Source organism: Leptopilina heterotoma, unplaced genomic scaffold (genome assembly GCF_015476425.1).
Source record: "Leptopilina heterotoma isolate Lh14 unplaced genomic scaffold, ASM1547642v1 Lhet_114, whole genome shotgun sequence".
Lineage (NCBI taxonomy): Eukaryota > Metazoa > Arthropoda > Insecta > Hymenoptera > Figitidae > Leptopilina > Leptopilina heterotoma.
Genome location: NW_025110833.1, coordinates 2,219,699 through 2,238,592, shown reverse-complemented (window position 1 = coordinate 2,238,592; position 18,894 = coordinate 2,219,699). Strand labels below are relative to the sequence as shown.

The 18,894-nt window shown below is 23.2% G+C and overlaps 1 protein-coding gene and 1 long non-coding RNA gene across 25 annotated transcripts in view; one reads left to right on the top strand and one right to left on the bottom strand.

Annotated features, from left to right (window-relative positions):
• The window catches only part of LOC122507838, a 33,235-nt gene that overhangs the window by 4,473 nt on the left and 9,868 nt on the right, over positions 1-18,894 (top strand). For 2 of the 4 annotated variants that reach the window (XR_006302174.1, XR_006302169.1), the window contains 4 exons: positions 4,294-4,505; positions 17,070-17,229; positions 17,495-17,749; positions 18,112-18,243. This is a non-coding gene — a long non-coding RNA (uncharacterized LOC122507838). The remainder of the gene's footprint in view (positions 1-4,293; positions 4,506-17,069; positions 17,230-17,494; positions 17,750-18,111; positions 18,244-18,894) is intronic. The other 2 variants (XR_006302170.1, XR_006302173.1) reach the window with 2 other exon arrangements.
• LOC122507790 (basement membrane-specific heparan sulfate proteoglycan core protein) overlaps positions 1,285-18,894 on the bottom strand; it is a 282,285-nt gene continuing 264,675 nt past the window's right edge. For 15 of the 21 annotated variants that reach the window (XR_006302150.1, XR_006302162.1, XR_006302152.1 and 12 more), the window contains 10 exons: positions 17,525-17,676; positions 16,970-17,277; positions 13,537-14,021; positions 12,267-12,432; positions 7,864-8,257; positions 7,303-7,672; positions 4,961-5,162; positions 4,299-4,649; positions 2,409-2,831; positions 1,286-2,191 (listed from right to left, as the gene is read on the bottom strand). Coding sequence is in view for 2 of the 21 variants with exons in the window: in XM_043620734.1 (XP_043476669.1) it covers positions 2,170-2,191; positions 4,299-4,649; positions 4,961-5,162; positions 7,303-7,672; positions 7,864-8,257; positions 12,267-12,432; positions 13,537-14,021; positions 16,970-17,277; positions 17,525-17,676 (2,450 nt within the window). In the remaining 19 variants the exon portion in view is untranslated. Of the gene's footprint in view, positions 2,192-2,408; positions 2,832-4,298; positions 4,650-4,960; positions 5,163-7,302; positions 7,673-7,863; positions 8,258-10,936; positions 11,772-12,266; positions 12,433-13,536; positions 14,022-16,969; positions 17,278-17,524; positions 17,677-18,894 lie in introns of those variants that run through there. The other 6 variants (XR_006302153.1, XR_006302161.1, XR_006302163.1 and 3 more) reach the window with 4 other exon arrangements.

Here is an 18,894-nt window from a genome sequence, read left to right as displayed (position 1 = left end):
GACAATAATTTCTGTTCATATTTTTTTTATACTGAGTGACATTTGCAGAGTTGGAAAAAAAATTAAGAACTTTTTGTACCCACTAAATTTCTATTAAATTAAACTTTTCTAAAAGTCAAAATTAATTTTTCGACTTTAATGTCAACTACTGTACATCAATATGGACAATGATTATTGTTTATATTTTTTTCCATACTCAGGGACATTTTCAGAGTTGGCAAAAAAATTAAGAGCTTTTTCTACTCACTAAGTCTCTATCAAACTAAACTTTTTTAAAAATCAAAAATAATTTTTCGACTTTAATGTCAACTACTGTACAATTGAAGAGTTGAAAAAAATTGAGAACATTTTAAACCCACTAAATATCTATTAAATTAAACTTTTTTAAAAATAAAAATTAATTCTTTTAAATTAATGTCAACTACTGTACATCAATATGGTCAATAATTATTGTTCATATTTTGTTCCATACTCACGGACATTTTTTATTAAACATTTTTATTAATTGAATGTTTTTTTTTAAAAAATACAAATTTTTCGTCATTAATATCAACTACTGTTCATTAATGTAAACAATAATTATTGTTTATAATTATGTTTAATTGTTGGATTACGTAATTCCCCTCCCCGTAAGGTTAGTGAAAATTTATAATTTTCAATTTCTTTAAAAAAATTAGAATTGTTTAAATAATTATTTATTGCTTGCAAAAATTAATAATAGTTTATAGTTGAAAAAAAGAATAAAAACATTGCATTGTAATAATTGATGAATTTAGAAAAGAAGTACCTAGAAATTAAAATAAGAATTGTATTTAGAATTTTTGTATTAATTTCTTTAAAGTAAAACATTGTATTTTATTTGGTGTTTTTTACTTTCATTAAATTTTGAGTGGAAAATTATTTAAAACTTTAATGATGTTAATTTCACTTATTATTCGATTTCTTTGTTTAATAGTTAGAATTAGAGGGGAATATTAATGCCTTCTTATAAAGAAGAATGTTAATGACCCTTGCCTTTGTTAGATAATTTGTTTGAAAATTGTTTTGTTTAAATAAAATTTAGATTTTAAATATATTAGAAAAAAATGAAAAATTGATTTACATAAATAGTTAAAAAATTATAGCATAATCATTAAATAAATGAAAATTTAATTTCTCTGTTGGTGTAAAAGGAAAACAATTTTTCTTTTTTAGCAAAATTATATTTATTGTCTCATTTTCTTTTCAATAATTATCATATAACAATACATACATACATACATATATATTTTTTCGATGATAATTGATAATTTTGTTACGCACAAACATTCCGGTTGATATTTAATTTTTAGACATTAAAAAATTGTTATTTTATCATTAATACTTTCATTAGAAGCTTTTACGTCCCTTTATCAATTATATACACGCCGTTCGTTTGATACATTTTTTTGCATTATAATTATGATAACACAGAAAGAAAATATTTTCAGAAACAATTCATATACTTGTAGAAAATAATTTTTTACAATAATTTTAATTTAAAATGACAAATTTAAAATGAATTAAAATTAAATTAAAAATTATATTTTCTAGAAATCAATACTGTGAGATTAAAATGCGTTTCATTGATTAAACATAATGGCAGTGATACTCTAACATTATTAAAATTCATTAAGTATAGATTAAAAACATACCCTACTTGTTAAAATATTGTTTTTTTATGCAATAATAAAAAATTAACTACGTAACTATGAAAAAATGCTATAAATGACATGTTACTTATATCCTATTTTATAATACTACTTTCAAGTTGTGCTCAAGTACTTAAAAATTTTTTTTTTGTTAATTTTCTATCATTAGAATCCTTTTCGATCTAATAATACGATATGATATGTTACAATAATTATCAGTTTTTTGTAACAATCACTTTTTACGAAAACTGCTAATTATTTGAAATTATTATTAATCGAAAATTGAAATATTGATTGCCAGAAAACTTGAAAAAAGTATGTACTATTGTAAATTGTTTATGATTATTCTTGGCGTTTTCATTATAATTATTTACAGCGTTCTCGTTCAGTCTGATTATCTATCGATGAGAACTTGTCGTATAAAGAATCTGTTGATTCTCAGGCACAAGCATTTTGTTTTAATCATAATTATTACACCGTTGCTTTTCTATTGGTGCAATTAAATGTGATTGCTCAAGTCACTGAAAAAGAGAAAGCACACAGTTTTTATTAGAATTAAAAATAAATACTAAATTAAATACAATTAAAACAATTTAATTAAATAAAAACAATTTAATTATATTAAAACATTTTAATTCAATAAAAACAATTTAATAAAAGGAAAATAATTTAATCAAATTAAAAACAATTAAATTAGTTAAGAGTAAATATCAATTTTCCAACTATCTGAAGACGTACCTCAAACGCTCAATTCCATGATTAGAAAAGCAAAAAATAATTTACAAATTTATTAGTTACAGGTAACTTTTGCTTTTATGTATTTTTTTTTTATAATAATTTTATATAAATATTATATCCGTAGTTAATGTTTTCCAAATTTTGTATATTTAATTTAGAAAACGACTTTCATATTGTTTTCAAAGTAAAAAAATAATGTACAATAGTCTAATGAGTGATAAATGTTGATGAGCATGGCTAAAATTTATTAAGGAATTAAAGAGTGATGTGAATGACAAAAGAAAGAGACACTCGACGCTACGAAAAGCAAGATTAGGTGTAGGTTTTGGATGTATTATATTTACAGGTGGTGGAGGTACAAATGCATCAAAAATATCGGTATCCGCGTCCGGAAATACGAGCGAAGATGGAATCCATCTTGCTCTAAGCAGCATGAAAAAAAAATTGTTTGAATACTAACTTAGATTTTGGTAAAGAAATTTTTTTGTTTATAGTATTTTTTCCGGGCTTCTACTATAATAAAGAAATTCTTACAATTAATTTTTTTTAAATATTTTAAAATAATTTTTGAACGATAATAGTTTTTCAATTTTGAAAAATTTCCAAACAATTAAAATTTAGTAAAATCTTTTGAAAATAATTGAATTTTTGACAAGTATAAATAAAAATGATCAAACTTTTCAAGAATTTTAATTATAAACAGAACCATGATTACTCAAAAATTTTAATAAGTCCAAAAAGTAAATTTTGAATCTTAAAAAATTATTACAAAACAATTTTAATAATTGGTTTTTTAAAAATATTCTAAAATTTTTCAAAAATAATTGTATTTCTCAAAAGAATTTTTGTATAATTTAAAAAAACTATTGAATTTTTTGTTAAATTTTAATTAAAAATTTTGAACATTATTGTTTTCTTCAAAATGTTAAAAATAATTCTAAAATATTATTATTTTTGGAAATATGTAATTGAAAATATTAAAAATATTGAATTTTAAAAAATTAGAAGCTAAATTTTATTTTTAAATTTACTTTTAAAGATTTTTCATTAAAATTTTTGATAATTCAAAATTATTTTAAAAATTTGCAATTAAAATTCTTCAAAAGTTGATTTTCAAAAATTGTAACAAAATACTTGAAATAAATGAATTATTTTCAATTAAATTTTACAAAATTTTAACTATTCAATAACAATTTTTGAAAGATTTGTTTATAGTTATTTTTTGCATTACAAAAATCAAAATAAGTTGCACTTTTTTAATTAAAAATTGTGGTATTTTGTTGCAATGTTTAGAAAGAAAAGTCGAAAAAGTCTCAATTTTGTTAATTTCCCTGATAACAAATTTTTTTCATGACATTTACCTGATTTAAAAGACAAAAAATTTTGTTTTAATGTGTCATGGAAATTTTATCATTTATCACCGGGAAATCATGGAATTTTATAAGTAGAATTTTGTAGAAACCCTATTTTTTATAATATTTTTTTGTTTATTATTACTTACTTTTTTATTAGTTATTATTAGTTCTTATTAGTTCTTATTACTTATTATTCCCAATTTTATTGAATAATTATTATTTATTTTATTACTCATTATATGTTCCTGCAGTTAGACTCGGCGCTCAAAGTCGAAAACTATTATTTGAAGCTATTAGGAAAAAAACTTTTTAGAAAAATTAATTCCCTTTTTTAATTCATTTTGGAAATAAAAAAATCATCAAGACAGTTTTTTTAACGAAACCTTGAAAAAATTTGTTTATTCTCTTCGGGAGGGAAAAAAAATATTTTCGACTTTCAGCGACCTCTCGTATTATTATTTGTTTAGTAATAATAGTAATAATAATAATAATAATATTTCTTATAACCTACTATCTTTTTTTTTTGTTAGCTCACCTCGTGCAAGGGGAAACGTTTTTTCCTCTAATCGCCTTTTCGCCGATATCGATTGCTCCCGAATCTTGAACTTCGAGAGTGTAAATACATCCGGAAAAGCCGTCTCGATATCTTCCGTATGTCATTGCAAAGTCTGGAACACCTCCCAAGTAAACATTGCCACGTGTGTTGAGAGTTTGCTGTAAACCATCGCTCACACCACTTTCGGTATGTTCGCCATTTAATTCAATACTTCCGTCACTTCCTTGCCTCTTTAGAATTATTCTATGCCTCTCACCATCATCTATTCTTTGAGCTGCAACTCGAATCACTGCTGGTCCGGATCCTAAATTGTATTGATATTCCACGTATCTGGAGAAAAATTACAATTAATGCCATTAATTTATTAATTTAACAATTAATATCATTTTCTCATGCAATTGAGGGTCCCAATCAAAGAAAATCAATTTTATGGAATATTTGAATTATTTTTTGATATAATTTGAAAATATCGGTGAGAAACCTCCTCTTAAAGAGACGAAAATTTTCTTCATTTGAACGTTCAAATTTTTGGCAAATCATTATTATAATGTCAATTAATAGAATAACAGAAAATCTCTGAGTATTGGGAATATTTAATTTTTCAATTAAGAGATGAGATATCAATTTAATTTTTCAATTACCCATCGACTACTGCTAAAGATATGTAGTCAGCTGGACGTAAATCATCAAACGTTTGACCATGCCACATAATCAAACCGTTCGATTTATTCGTCGAAATTTCGAAACCCAGAACTTCTCTTTCCTCTTCGTGTGTCATTATCGATTTATCAAGTTCTAACCATCCGTCGCCTTTAAACGCCACGTCGTAAGAAAATTCTGCGGCTATAAATTACAAATTTCCAATTACAAAAAATATTATAATTTATAAAAAAATTTAAAAATAATTGAATTCACTTCGAGAATTTTATCAATATTTTTTTCAATAATTAAATTCTTTCGAGAAAATGTCATTAAAATTGTATTGGAAATAATTTAATTCTTAGCAAGAATTTTCTTAAAATTCTTTGAAATAATTGAATTGTTTTAAAGAATTTATTTCAATATTCTTAAAAATAGTGGAGTTTTTTTTAATAATTTTTATTGAAAATTTCGAAAGTAATTGAATTTTGTTAAGAATTCAATTATTTTCAATTGTAATAAAATTCTTTGCAAAAAGTCAATTTATAAATAATAAAAATCTTCGTAAAAAAATTAAATTATTTTTATATAAATAATAAAAATCTTCTTAAAAAAATTAACTTATTTTTATATAAATAAAACATTCTTATCAGAATTTCACTAATTTTCAATACAATTTTTAATTGAATTTCTTCGAAAATTTCAATTATTTTTAAAAATCTTGTAAAACTTCTCCTTGAAAATTCACTTACTTTAAAAAATAATTGAATTTTTCACAAGATTTTACTTATTTAAAAAAACTTTTAATAAAATTCAATTTGAGAATTCAATTATTTTAAATACAATTTTATTGAATTCCAGGGAAAATTAAATTATTTTTAAATTCTTCGTAACAATTTAATTATATCAATAAATAGTAATTTTTTCTCAGGTATTCAATTATTTTAAATAAAATTTTCATAAAATTCTTCTTAAAAAATCACTTATTTTTTTTAATTTTTCAAAAATTCAATTATTTGCATAAATAATACATTTTTTCGCAGGGATTTAATTATTTCAATAAAATTCCATTCAAGAATTCAATTATTTTCAGAAATAATTAAATTTTCAATGTTCTGGAAATCATAGAATTCTTGTAAAGTATTTAAAAAAAATTGAATATGATTGAATTCGTTTCAAAAATTTTATCAACATTTTCGAATAATTGAATTCTTTTAAACAACTTTATTAGAGTTTTTGTAAATAATTACATTTTTTTTTTACCAATTTCATTAAATTTTGTAAAAATAATGTAATTTTTTAAAACAATACTCATAATTTTAATTGAAAATTTTGAAAATAATTGAAATTTACAAAGAGTTTTATTAAAAACTAGTGAGAACAATTGAATTGTTTACAAAAATTTTATTACAATTTTTAAAAATAATTAAACCTGTTAGAAAAATTTTGTTAAAATTGTATTGAAAAGAATTGAATTTTTTACAAATTATTTACAAAAATAATTGAATTCTTGACAAAAACTTTACAATTTAGAAAAATAATTCAATTCTTTCAAAGAATTTTATCTGAATTTTTGAAAATAATTGAATTTTTTGGAGGAATTTTATTAAAAGTTTTGAAAATAATTATTTTTTTAAAACAATTTCATCAAAATTGTTCAAAATAATTGAGTTTATTTTTAAATTCTTTAAAAATAGTCGATTTTAATTAATATTTTTAAAAATAATTGTATTCTTTCGAGAAATTTTATTAAAATTGTATTGAAAATAATTGAATTGCTCTAAAGAATTTTATTATTTATATGAGAATAATCAAATTCTTGCGACAAATTTGATTAACATTTTTGAATACTAATAATAAAAAATTTTTAATATTATGCACTTAATAAGTGAATTAAGTGAATTCTTTAAATTTTGAATCTGTAATCATTCAAAAAATGATGTTTATTCTTGAAAATATAAAGTTTTTTAATTTAAAAAATAATAATAAATGGAATACCGCGTTCAGCGGGTATCATTTGCTAGTTAAATAATAATTTAATTAAATACACTAAAAAAAATTTATTTTACACAAATAACCGATTACTTGTCTTTTCTTAAATAAATATTTACTTGAATCAAATAATTGATTAGGCTACAAAAGTACTAAAAAAAAGAGTTTTATTTAAGTCAATTAAGTTGTGTTTGAATAAATAATTTCAGTATTTCATTTGTGAACAAATATTTAATTGTCTTGTATTAAAAATTATTTGATACAAATAAATATTTATTTCTTTGAATCAAATAAATTTTTTTCCAGTGTAATGAAATAACTTATTGGAAAATTTGTTAAATGTGTCACGTACGTTTTTCGCAATTTTGTCCATTGTAACCGAGAAGACAATCGCATTTGTAGGTCCCTTGTAAATCAGTGCAAGTACCACCGTTTCTGCAGGGAACTAATAATTCGCATTGCTTTAAAACATTCTCGCAATTCCTTCCAACGTAACCGTATTCACATGTACAGGAATAATCTTGCATAATACTTTGACATAATCCATTAATACAGGGATTAGAAACACAGGGATTAAATACGGTACTCATTAAAGTAGACGATTGCGTCGTGTTAATATTCTGTTGTATCGTCTCATTTTGATGAACCGTAGAACAATCTTCAACATTCACAGAATCAATTGTCGACTTTAGCAAATCAATATTCATACCAGAAACCTCCAACTAGAAAAAAGAAATGTCAATTTGTAAAAAAGTATCAAAAAATATTAATTTGCAAATTTATTTTCATTTTTCAAAAAAAAAAAAAAAAGGAGTATCCAAATTGTAGCAAATCGTGAAAAAAAAGTTCCAAATGCAATGCGAAGTGTGCTTCTACTAGAGCAAAAATTACTTTCGTAAAACTTCCAAATTACCTCATTTATACAACCGTGGAAACTTTTATCAATTCCCAAGTCTCTATTGACGATAATTTTTCTTCTGTCAACTCCACCGATGTATAGCGGAGTATTCAAACTCATTGTTCGTGCTGCTCCGGGTGATCTTCCCTCAACAGGTTGTTCTCCATGAACCGAGAGAGAACCTTGCTTGTAATCTCTATTCACTGAAATATGAGTCCAAATCCCTGGTTGTACGATAATATTCGATCTGATAACTGCCATTCCTGAGCCGACATCAAAACGAAATTCAACGTGTTTATTTTTGACAATTATAGCCGCAAAATCGCCCAGTCCCTCTTCACTTTGCGAAACGTACATTAGAATTCCATCACTCTCATCCGATGGATTGAAATTCATCGCTAATTTTAATCTGAAATTCAATTCATTATTTTAGTAATATATTTCGGAGATTTATTTAATAGCAAGAGGCATATTATATATTTGCGCAAAAAATTTCATTTTATAAAAACAATGTTTTTTGTATTAAAGTATTATTTTTATGATCGTAAAGTTTTGAACGTAGAAATGATGAATGGAATTTATTTATTTTTCCTTCGAATTAAATTTTTATTACAATAATTTAGCGTCACTATAGAAAAAATTAATTTTGACTAATTATTATTGAATTATTATGCAATTATTTATTACTATCAAATATTACACGCGAAACATGATATTCAATTTATTATGAAAATTACCAAATTTCTTATTTTCAAATAAGAACATCAAATTTTGAATAATTTCAGATTCAAAATTTCTTATTTTCAAATATAAACTTCAAAAATTTGAAAAATTTCATATACAAAATTTCAAAAATTGACTTATTAAATAATAAATACCTAGTAACATTTTTCAAAAGAATTCAATTATTTTTATAAATAGTAAAATTCTTTGCAGAATTATATTCTAAAATTTTAATAAATTCTTCGAAACTATTTAATTCTTTATAAAATAAAATTCTTCACAAGAATTAAATTATTGTTATAAATAAAAAAATTCTTCTCAAGAATTAAATTATTGTTATAAATAAAAAAAATTCTTCTCAGAAATTCAATTATTTTCAATAAAATTTTAATAAAATTCAATATCACAAATTAATTATAATTATTGACAGCCACGAATATTTTAAAAAGTTGAAAAAAATTCTTTATTTAATTAAATTATTATCAAAATTTTCAATTAAAATTATTAAGGAATCTTCATTATTTTAAAAAAATTCCAAGAAATTCTTCGAAGAACTTTAATTAGAATTTTCAAAAATGTTAATAAAATTCTTCGCAAGAATTCAATTATTTTCATAAATAATAAAATTCTTCAAAGGAATTCAATTATTTTCAGAAAACTTAAAGAAATTCTTCAAGAGATTTAATTATTTATAAAAACTGTAATAAAATTATTTTAGAAAATTTCATTTTTTATCAATAATTTTAATTAAATTTCATAGTAAAATTATTAATTACAATTATTAACAAAATCAATTAGATTAAAAAAATTAAAGAAATTTTTTGAAATAATTCAATTATTTACGATATTTTAATCAAATTTTTTAAATGAATTAAATTACATAAAAAAATTGTATTAAAATTCTGAGAAGAATTTAATTATTTTCTAAAAATGTTCATACAATTCAATAATCAAATATTTAATTCCAATTATTAACAAACACGATTATTTTCAAAGCTTGAAAGAAATTCTTGACAAAATTCAATTATTTTCAAAATTTTTAATTGAAATTATTAAGAAATCTATTACATATTTTAAAAAAATTCTAAGAAATTCTTCGAAGAAATTAAATTAGAATTTTCAAAAATTTTAATAAAATTTTTCGCAAGAATTCAATTATTTTCATAAATAATAAAACTGTTCAAAGGAATTCAATTATTTTCATAAAACTTAAAGAAATTCTTCAAGAGAATTTAACTATTTACAAAAACTGTAATAAAATTATTTAAACAAATTTTATTTTCTGTCATTAGTTTTAATTAAATTTCATAGTAAAATTATTAATTACAATTATTAACAAAATCGAATAATTCAAAAAATTAAAGAAATTTTTTGAAATAATTTAATTATTTTCAATATTTTTATCAAATTCTTTAAATGAATTAAATTATTTAAAAAATTGTAATAGAATTCTAAGAAGAATTTAATTCATTTTTAAAAATGTTCATACAATTCAATAATCAAATGTTTAATTCCAATTATTAACAAACACTATTATTTTAAAAACTTAAAATTCTTCGTAAAATTTAATTATTTTCGAAATTTTCAAATAAAATTATTAAGGAAACTCCATTGTTTTAAAATAATTCCAAGAAATTCTTCGAAGAACTTTAATTAGAATTTTCAAAAATTTTAATAAAATTCTTCGCAAGAATTCAAATTTTTTCATAAAATTATTTGGAAGTATTCCATGATTTTTATAAATAATAAAATTCTTCGAAGGACTTCAATTATTTTCAAATTTTTTCATAAAATTCTTTGCAATAATTTCATGATTTTCAGTACTTTAATTTAAAATTTTTTTAAATTGAAAAAGAAAAACTATCAAAAAAGTTGAAAAATAAAAAAGCAAGCAACTAGTAAGTTGTTTGCTAGTAAATTTTTAATTTCCATAGCAATCAATAATTTATGAAAATATTTTTAATAAAAAGTATTTCGTTCATTTGAAAGTTCAGAACTTGTGGATCATTTTTTTCAGTATTATTGTTTTATAGTACGTGTTTTTTTTTTGTTATTTGCCCCAATACCATTAAAAATGTTCACCATTCAACCGTTTTTTAGAATTAAAAAAGCCTTTCACAAAAATACCTGAAAAATTATGTTAAATTTCCCCCGAATTTCGGAGTAATCCTTGCAAGCAACGTAAAATTCAATAACGAATAAAATGCTGAAAATAATTTTTGATGCAAAAAGCTGTAAAAAGTTAGAAATAAAGACTCACCTGATTTACGTGTCTTTATAAAGAAAAAGAACGGAAATACTTTCTAAACGCAATTGAACAAAAAAATAAAATAGCTACTTTTCAGAGAAAAAAAAATTCGTTTTGTAAAATATTTATTATATATTTATTTTATATATATATATTATATATAATTTAGGCTTTACAAGCCTATTGAGTATATCGATGTTCGATTCTATACAAAAAAAGATGTAAACGAATAATGTATAGTCTAAATGTAAGTACAAACGGTGGCATTTTTTCTTTTTGCAAATTGACATTATTGTTTATACACACAATTATTGTTTTTTTTAAAAAAAACAAGACCTTCTCATTTATGAATGAGAACGTTTAGTTTTTATTGTTTTTGTTTACTTTTATCTAAGCAATTGTATCTTTGTTAAATGCGACTGATTTGGCAGTGACATCACGTCTTATATTGTTAATAATATTAATAAATCTATTATCTTTGACGTGCTACGTGTATATATTGATTAAAAAGCTGTACAATAGAAAATAACTAATAATTAATAATTAATTGACTCAAGTCCTAAAATTATTATAGCACCGCGACGTTCGCTTTTGTGAATAACTAAGGCGAAATACATATTAAGCACACTATTAATCAGTGTAATATAATTATTTTTTATAGATATAAAAAAAAGTAATCTAAAGCTAGTGATAATTTTTTTTTGTCAATAAACTCATAAGGCCAATATATTTTTTTTTTCGAGAGCAAAATGTCTTATATAATAAAAAAAAAGAACTAGTAGATTTTTTGCGACTTAGAATGAGAGCGACATATAGTTATCTAGAAATTAATAATTGACTTTCAGTGCATTAATTTCGTGCTAAATTTTAATGTTTTGTGTAGTGCAAATTTTGTGGTAGTAGCCTGGATCTCAAGTGCGATCGTTTTTGTTTTGTCGTGTACTCATTGGCCCTGAAAATAATTGCAAAGATTAAGACCGTGCAAATTTTTTTTTATATTGTAGAAGAAGCTCTTTGGAAAATATTACGTGCACGGAAGAAAAAAATTATTTAGATCAAAATTAATTTTACTGGGTATACTTTTACTATACTACTAAGATTTCTAAATACTAATTAATAAATAGTTGAGTAAATTGTTTACAAAATATTTAGTTTTACTCTTTTATTTTTTAGATTATCGTTTATTAATTTGGAAAATTTAGTACTAATGATAAAAAGAGAAAGAAGAAAAACCCAAATGGTTATTAGGAAAAAAGACAAAAAAATAGGGAAATTTTTAAATTTAATTAATTGAAAAATAGAATTATAGATATGTGATAGATAAAGAAATTAACTAATAAACATAAAATTATAAATGTTTTTTATCCTTATTGAAGGGGAAAGAATTTGTCATAAAAAATTAATTTGTCGAGAATAGAAATATTGTTCAGATTAAGAGTTTTCTTACCTTCGGACAGCTTTTGGTGTGTGATATGCAAGATATGATCTAGTATCTCTGAATAATGGCTTATGAATATTAATTGTTCGCTCGCATCTCGATCCCGATTTTCCAGATGGACAGTAGCATACGAAACCGGGTTCTAAGTCGACGCATTTACCTTCCCCGCAAGCGCCTGTAATTATATTAATTTTTAGCCATTTTTTGCTTTCATAGAAGAAATTAAAAATAATTGATAAAATAAATAATATAAAAATATAAAAAATAATAAAAAAAAAATAAATAAGAGAAAGAATAAATCATAAAGAAATAAAAAACAAAAATGATAATAGTAGAAAAAATAGATGATAAAAAATAGAAAAAAGAAAAATACCAAACAACAGAAATAATGAATAACAAAAATAATAAATAATTTTAATATCTAACAAGCTCCAATTATTCTGAACGTCAAAATGAACGAAATATTTTTTCGATATATAAATATTTTCAAAAATTATTTTTTTCTATTAAAAATCTAAAATAAAAATAATGAACAGTTTAAAACTATAGAAATTGTTTTTTAACACGAAATAATAATATTATAGAACAATTTAAATTTGAAAAATTATTACATTACATATTTTTTGTCATGTTTTTATTTTTTTAAGATTTTACAATTGAAATTTAATGAAATTTCAATTGTAAAATCTTGAAAAAATAAAAACATGACAAAATATATAATAATGTTTTCCAATTTTTTAATATTTTTTTTCTAGAATTTAACAAAATTTTAATAAATTTCATTGAGATGCTAAATTTTTTAGAAACTTATATTATTAAAAAATGTAATAAATCTTTTTTAATATAAAATTTATTTCAATAAAATTTGACGAAATGTCCAATTTGTTTGAAAATTTTTCAATTAATTATTTTTGAGAATTGAATTTTCTCGTAGAAATTTTTTTTATTAATATTCTTTCAGAGATCTCAATTTTTCTGAATTTTTAAATTAAATTATTTATTGCTTGAAGTAATTTTGTCAAATTATTTAAAAATACTTATTGTTATTTATTTTTTCACAAGAGATAAAATTTTTTAAAATGATTATTTTCAAATAATGTAAAATTTAATTACTTCTAAAAATCAAAATTGTAATTTTTTCAAAATTCAATATTGTTTTTTAGAATATTTAATAAAAATTCTACTCTAAATCAATTATTTATGGTCATTTTTAGAAAGATTTTTGAAAATGTAAAATTATTTTTTTAAATTGTTTCCAATTCCCAATTTTTATCCTAACCTGGATAACAAGATTGCCCTATAGATTCACAGTGGACTCCACTGTATCCTGCACGACAAAGACATTTATAGCCATGCTTTACGGCAGCTTCTTGACAAACTCCACCGTTTCGACAAGCATTTTCAGCGCAAGTTTCACAACTCGTTATTCCAGTGCTTTCCGTTTGATCGCCCATCAAGTCAATATGACTCTCGCCAATCACTAATTTACTAATGCAACCGACAAATCCTTGTACTCCATTCGTGAAGGTTCGATACTTGACGTACTCGTTGATTGATTGATTTCGTGGTACACCACCGACGTAAAGTGGTTCCTTTAAGTCCAGTGTTTGTTTCCTACCCGATGCAAAAACAGTGTACGGTCCCTCTCCATCGACGAGCATATTTCCTTCCTTTCGGAGTCGTTGAATTTTAATCGTGTGCCAAGTACTAAGGGTGATTGATTTATTGGCTCGTATTTCCGCTGGTCCCGAACCGAGTTCGAATCTGAAATTTAAAATCAAAAGATAGAGGTAAAGGCAAAATTATGACGCGTCGCGAACAAAGGAACATAACAGGCTTTGCACTCACCTACTTAAACCTACTATTTACTACTTTTTTACTTTTTACGCTATTTGGGTATTTTTTCTAGATTTCAACCACTAAAAGCTATTATTAATTTCTGCTTTTTTTAGAATTTCCACTACTTTAAATTCGCTAATATTAGAAATCAAGAAACTATTCTCAAAAATTGTAATCAAATTCTTTAAAACGATTCAATTATTTTCAAAAAATATTCGAAATTCAATTATTTTCAATGTCTAGTATTTTCATAACATTTCTCAAAAGAATTCAATTATTTAAAAAAAAATTGATGAAAATTCATTCAAAATTTAATTATTTTCATAAATAATAAAATTTCCACAGGAATTCAATTAATTTAGAATAGCATTTTCAAAAACATTTCGAAAAAATCAGTTATTTAACAAAATTTTTATACAATTCTTCACAATAATTCAATTACTTTCACTAATAATAACATTTTTCATGGAAACTCAATTTTTTCAAAAATTTTTTGATAAAATTCTAAGCAAGAATTCAATTATTTTCATAAATAATAAAACTCATCGAAAAATTTAAATTATTTTTAATACTATTTTTATATTATTATTTTAAATTAATTAATCGAAAAATTCAATTATTTTCACAAATAAAGTTTCCCATACAAACTCAATTATTTAATATAAAATTTTCATGATATTTATTATATTTCGAAAAAATTAATTATTTAAAACAATGTTTATAAAATTCTTATAAAGAATTCAATTATTTTCAAAAATAACAAAAATTTTCACTGAAATTGAATTCGTTATTTCATTTTGAACATTTTAATAAAATTTTTCAAAATAATGCAATTATTTTCATAAATAATAACATTCTTCTCAGGAATTCAATTATTTTTAAAAATTTTAATAAAATTCTTAGCCACTATTCAATTATTTTTACATAAATAATAAAATTCATTGCAGGATTTCAATTATTTTTAATACAATTTTACAGAAATTGCTCCAAAAAAGTAATTATTCTTAAAAATTTAATTTCAATTGCTTGAGGAAATCAATTATTTAAAAAAATGTTTTTTTTTAAATCCTTTGGAAGAATTTAATTATTTACAAAAATATTAGAATTTTTCACAGGAATTTAATTATTTTCAAATATTTTAATAAAATTGTTCGAAAGCAATCAATTATTGTAAATACAATTGTTAAATTTTTTTGGAAATAATTCCATTATTCTTTTAAATTTTAATACAATTTTCCCAAGAATTCAATTATTTACATACATAATTCTTTGAAAGAATTCAATTATGTCGATAAATAATAAAATTATTCCCGAAAATTCAATTATTTTGAGGCATTTTAATAAAATTAACTGAAAAATTCAATTATTTTCATAAATAACAATATTCATCACAAGAATTCAATTATTTTCATAATTTATAAAATGCTTTTTAGGAATTCAATTATTTTCAAAAAAAGTTTAATAAAAAGCCATACAGACATTCAATTATTTTTTTAAATTTTAATAGAATTTTTGGTAAAATTTAATTATTTTTAAAAACTTTTTGCAAATTCAATGATTTTTAATATCTACTATTTTCATAAAATTTCCAAACAGAATTCAATTATTTAAAATTTTTTTTCTAAAATTCTTCGTAAGAATTTTATTCTTTTCATTAATTAATAAAAATTCCTCAGGAATTCAATTATTTACAAAAAAATGTTATGAAAAGCCACACAGTAGAGCTGTGCAAAATAATTCGAACCGAACTGTTCGAATTTTTTCGCCTAGTTCGAATGTCGAAAATTCGACATTCGAGTTAGCTTAGTTCGAATGTCGGTTTTTCGACATTCGAACTAGCCCAGTTCGGATGTCGAATATTCGACATTTCGGCGCCTCAAAACCGAACTAAACTCGGTTCGGTTCGAATTTTGCACAGCTCTACCACACAGACATTCAATTATTTAAAAAACTTTTTGTAGAAATTTTCGTACGAATTTAATTCTTTTCATGAATAAAATAAAAATTCCTCAGGAATTCAATTATTTAAATTAGAATTTTTATAAAATTCTTCGCAGGAAATTAAATTATTTTTATAAAATTAAAATTAAATTAAAAATTAAATTATTTTTATAAATATTTAAAAATTCTTTCGTGAATAATAAAATTCGTTGTAGGAATTCAATTTATTAGCAGGATAAGAAAGAAGTAAATATTTTTCATGAAAATTAGGAAAAAATCAGGAAAATAAAATATAGAATGGAATTTTTGTCAGTTTTGTAAAGTGTCAAAACGAGTTTTTTTGGTCGTCAACCTTAATTTTTCGATAGCTTCTTTTTTTATACTATTTTTTTTTAGTTTGAAAGATACTTTTTGCTACTTTTTTAAAATTAATTATCGAGTGCGAAGTCTGTAAGAAGCAAAACTTTGTAGGTTATGTGCTTCTTCCTTTTAGGTCCCTTTTTGCTGACGCGTTACAATCATAGTGATATAAATAGGACTCGAGTGTGTACACATTCGATTGGTACGAATCACATAGATGAAAGCGTCATGCCCATAGAAAGAGTTAGCTAGTGTATCTAACGTCCCCTTTTTCTTTTTCTTTCTAGAGACGCATGCGCAGAGAAATGCCAACAATCGCCGTCAGTAGCAACTGCGCTTGCGCCACTATTTTCTGCCAATGAGAGTGGAGCAAGCTCAGTTGCGCATTGTGACGCTCATGCTTTAAAAAACAAAGACAAAGAAGGGGACGTTACACTAGCTGTCTCTTTTTATCAACCTGATGCTCTTTCAGGCCTCTCGTATCCTCTATGAATTTGTTAGTCCTATATTGTAAACAAGGGTGATAACGTCCTTCGGTATTGTTAACCCTAAAAAAGTAATTTAATTCTCACGTTAGAACTGGATATCCGCCAACAATAGCCAGCGATAGGAAGTCACCACTTCCACGATTTGTTTCATCATTGTAAAGAATTAATCCATCGTAACTTTCAGTTTTGAACGAAACCTCGATGTTGAATCTCAATTGGACGTCGGTTAATGGGGCAAGAGCAATGTAACTTTGTGGAGCTTGATGGAAATATGGCACTACTCCAGTTACGACAAGAACATTTGGAACCTCAAGTGTCTCAAGACCGTTGTCCGCCACACAAATGTAAGTTCCAGCATTTTCTGCTTTGATATTCTCAATCCTCAATTTGTTCTGTTAAAGCAGAAATATTAGATTCATAAATAAAAATATTATCTTGAATATAGAATTTTATTAAGTACACTGCAAAAATTTAAAGCGTCCTGCTGTATTTAAAAAGAGACAGTAAGCATGGAAGCGATTTTTTTTCTTGGGAGCAGCATTAGCGGGGTTTTTATTTTTCTCAGTGTAATTAAAAAGAAAAAATTAGTAACAAAAACTTTTCTGTCAGTTAGACAGAATGTCTTTTTCAAGTTCTTACTTCGTGTGGATCAATATTCGATGGCATTTGTCCTTCAAGTTTCTTCCAATGGAATTTCACTGGGGTATCTAAATTGTGACTGCAGTTCATTTCAATATCTGATCCATACGGAGCTGACACAGTTTCAGTTGCTGGAGCATCGGCAGTACCACCTGGTTTAAATAAAAAAACATGGTTATCATCAAATTAAAATGGCTGTGACGCTCCACGGGAAGAGACCATGAGGTAAGACATTTTTAGGTTATATTTAGTCGCGCATGCGTTGGAAAATAAAGACAAAAGAGGGGACGTTATGTACTCTAGCTGTCTCTTTTTATCGACCTGATGCGTTTTCATGTCTCTCGCGTCCTTTATTCATTATTCATATAATTATATTATGTTTATGTCCATGCGATAAAACACGTTCAGACTCGTTTTATTGCATAGATATCCTTAACAATTGAAGAGAAAAGAATTATTAAAATTTTTTCAACCTAGGTAATAATAGGCAAATCACATTAATATTCTATTGTGTAATTAAGATTTTATTATTAAATATTTATTCAACATTTTTTCTCTTTAATTAAAATAAAAAATTTCTCTTTCAGTGACTGAATACAACACAGTCTGACGAGAGAGATCGAAATGGAACCAGTAGTCAATAGGATAGGAAGAAAAAAGGCGAACTTTGGATCTTTAATTTCAAGATGATAGAGAAAAAGGAAGCAAGAAGTAAAGGAGTAAGTTAAAAAATATTTTTTTATGCTAAAAAAACTGTTTTATTTAAATCCAGTCCTGAAAAATTTTTCAAACACCACGTGGTTGTAAAATTTTTTATTATTTCTAAATTTTCTGAAACAACAATTATTAATTTTATACAAGAAAAAAATAATTATTTAAAATTAAATTTGTTTTCTCTTTCTTAAATTCCAGTAAAAAATTACTATTAATTTCATTCAAAATAATAATTTTCAATATTATTTGCCAATTTTTCAATAATTGAGAATTTAGGAAGCAATAAAATCCCTCATTATAACAAGAAAGTCAATGACCTTCATGACTGTGAGAATATTTGTTTTAAAATATTATTGTTTAAAAAGAAAATTCACAAATAAAGGTTTTTCTTAAATTTGTAAAAATGAAAAAAGGGATATATTAAAAATACAGGGCTTGTAATAATTGCAAATAAAAAACCATAAATAAAAATTTTAAAAAATTGATAATTAATAAATAGAAATAGAAATAAGTAAAAATTTATCATGTGAAATTTGAGTATATTTTTATTTAGTAATTTTTATTTCCTTATAAAAATAATTTAATATTAAATTATTGAAAATTTTGGAAATAAGTAATTTCAATAATTTTACGACTTTCAAATAATTAATAATTCA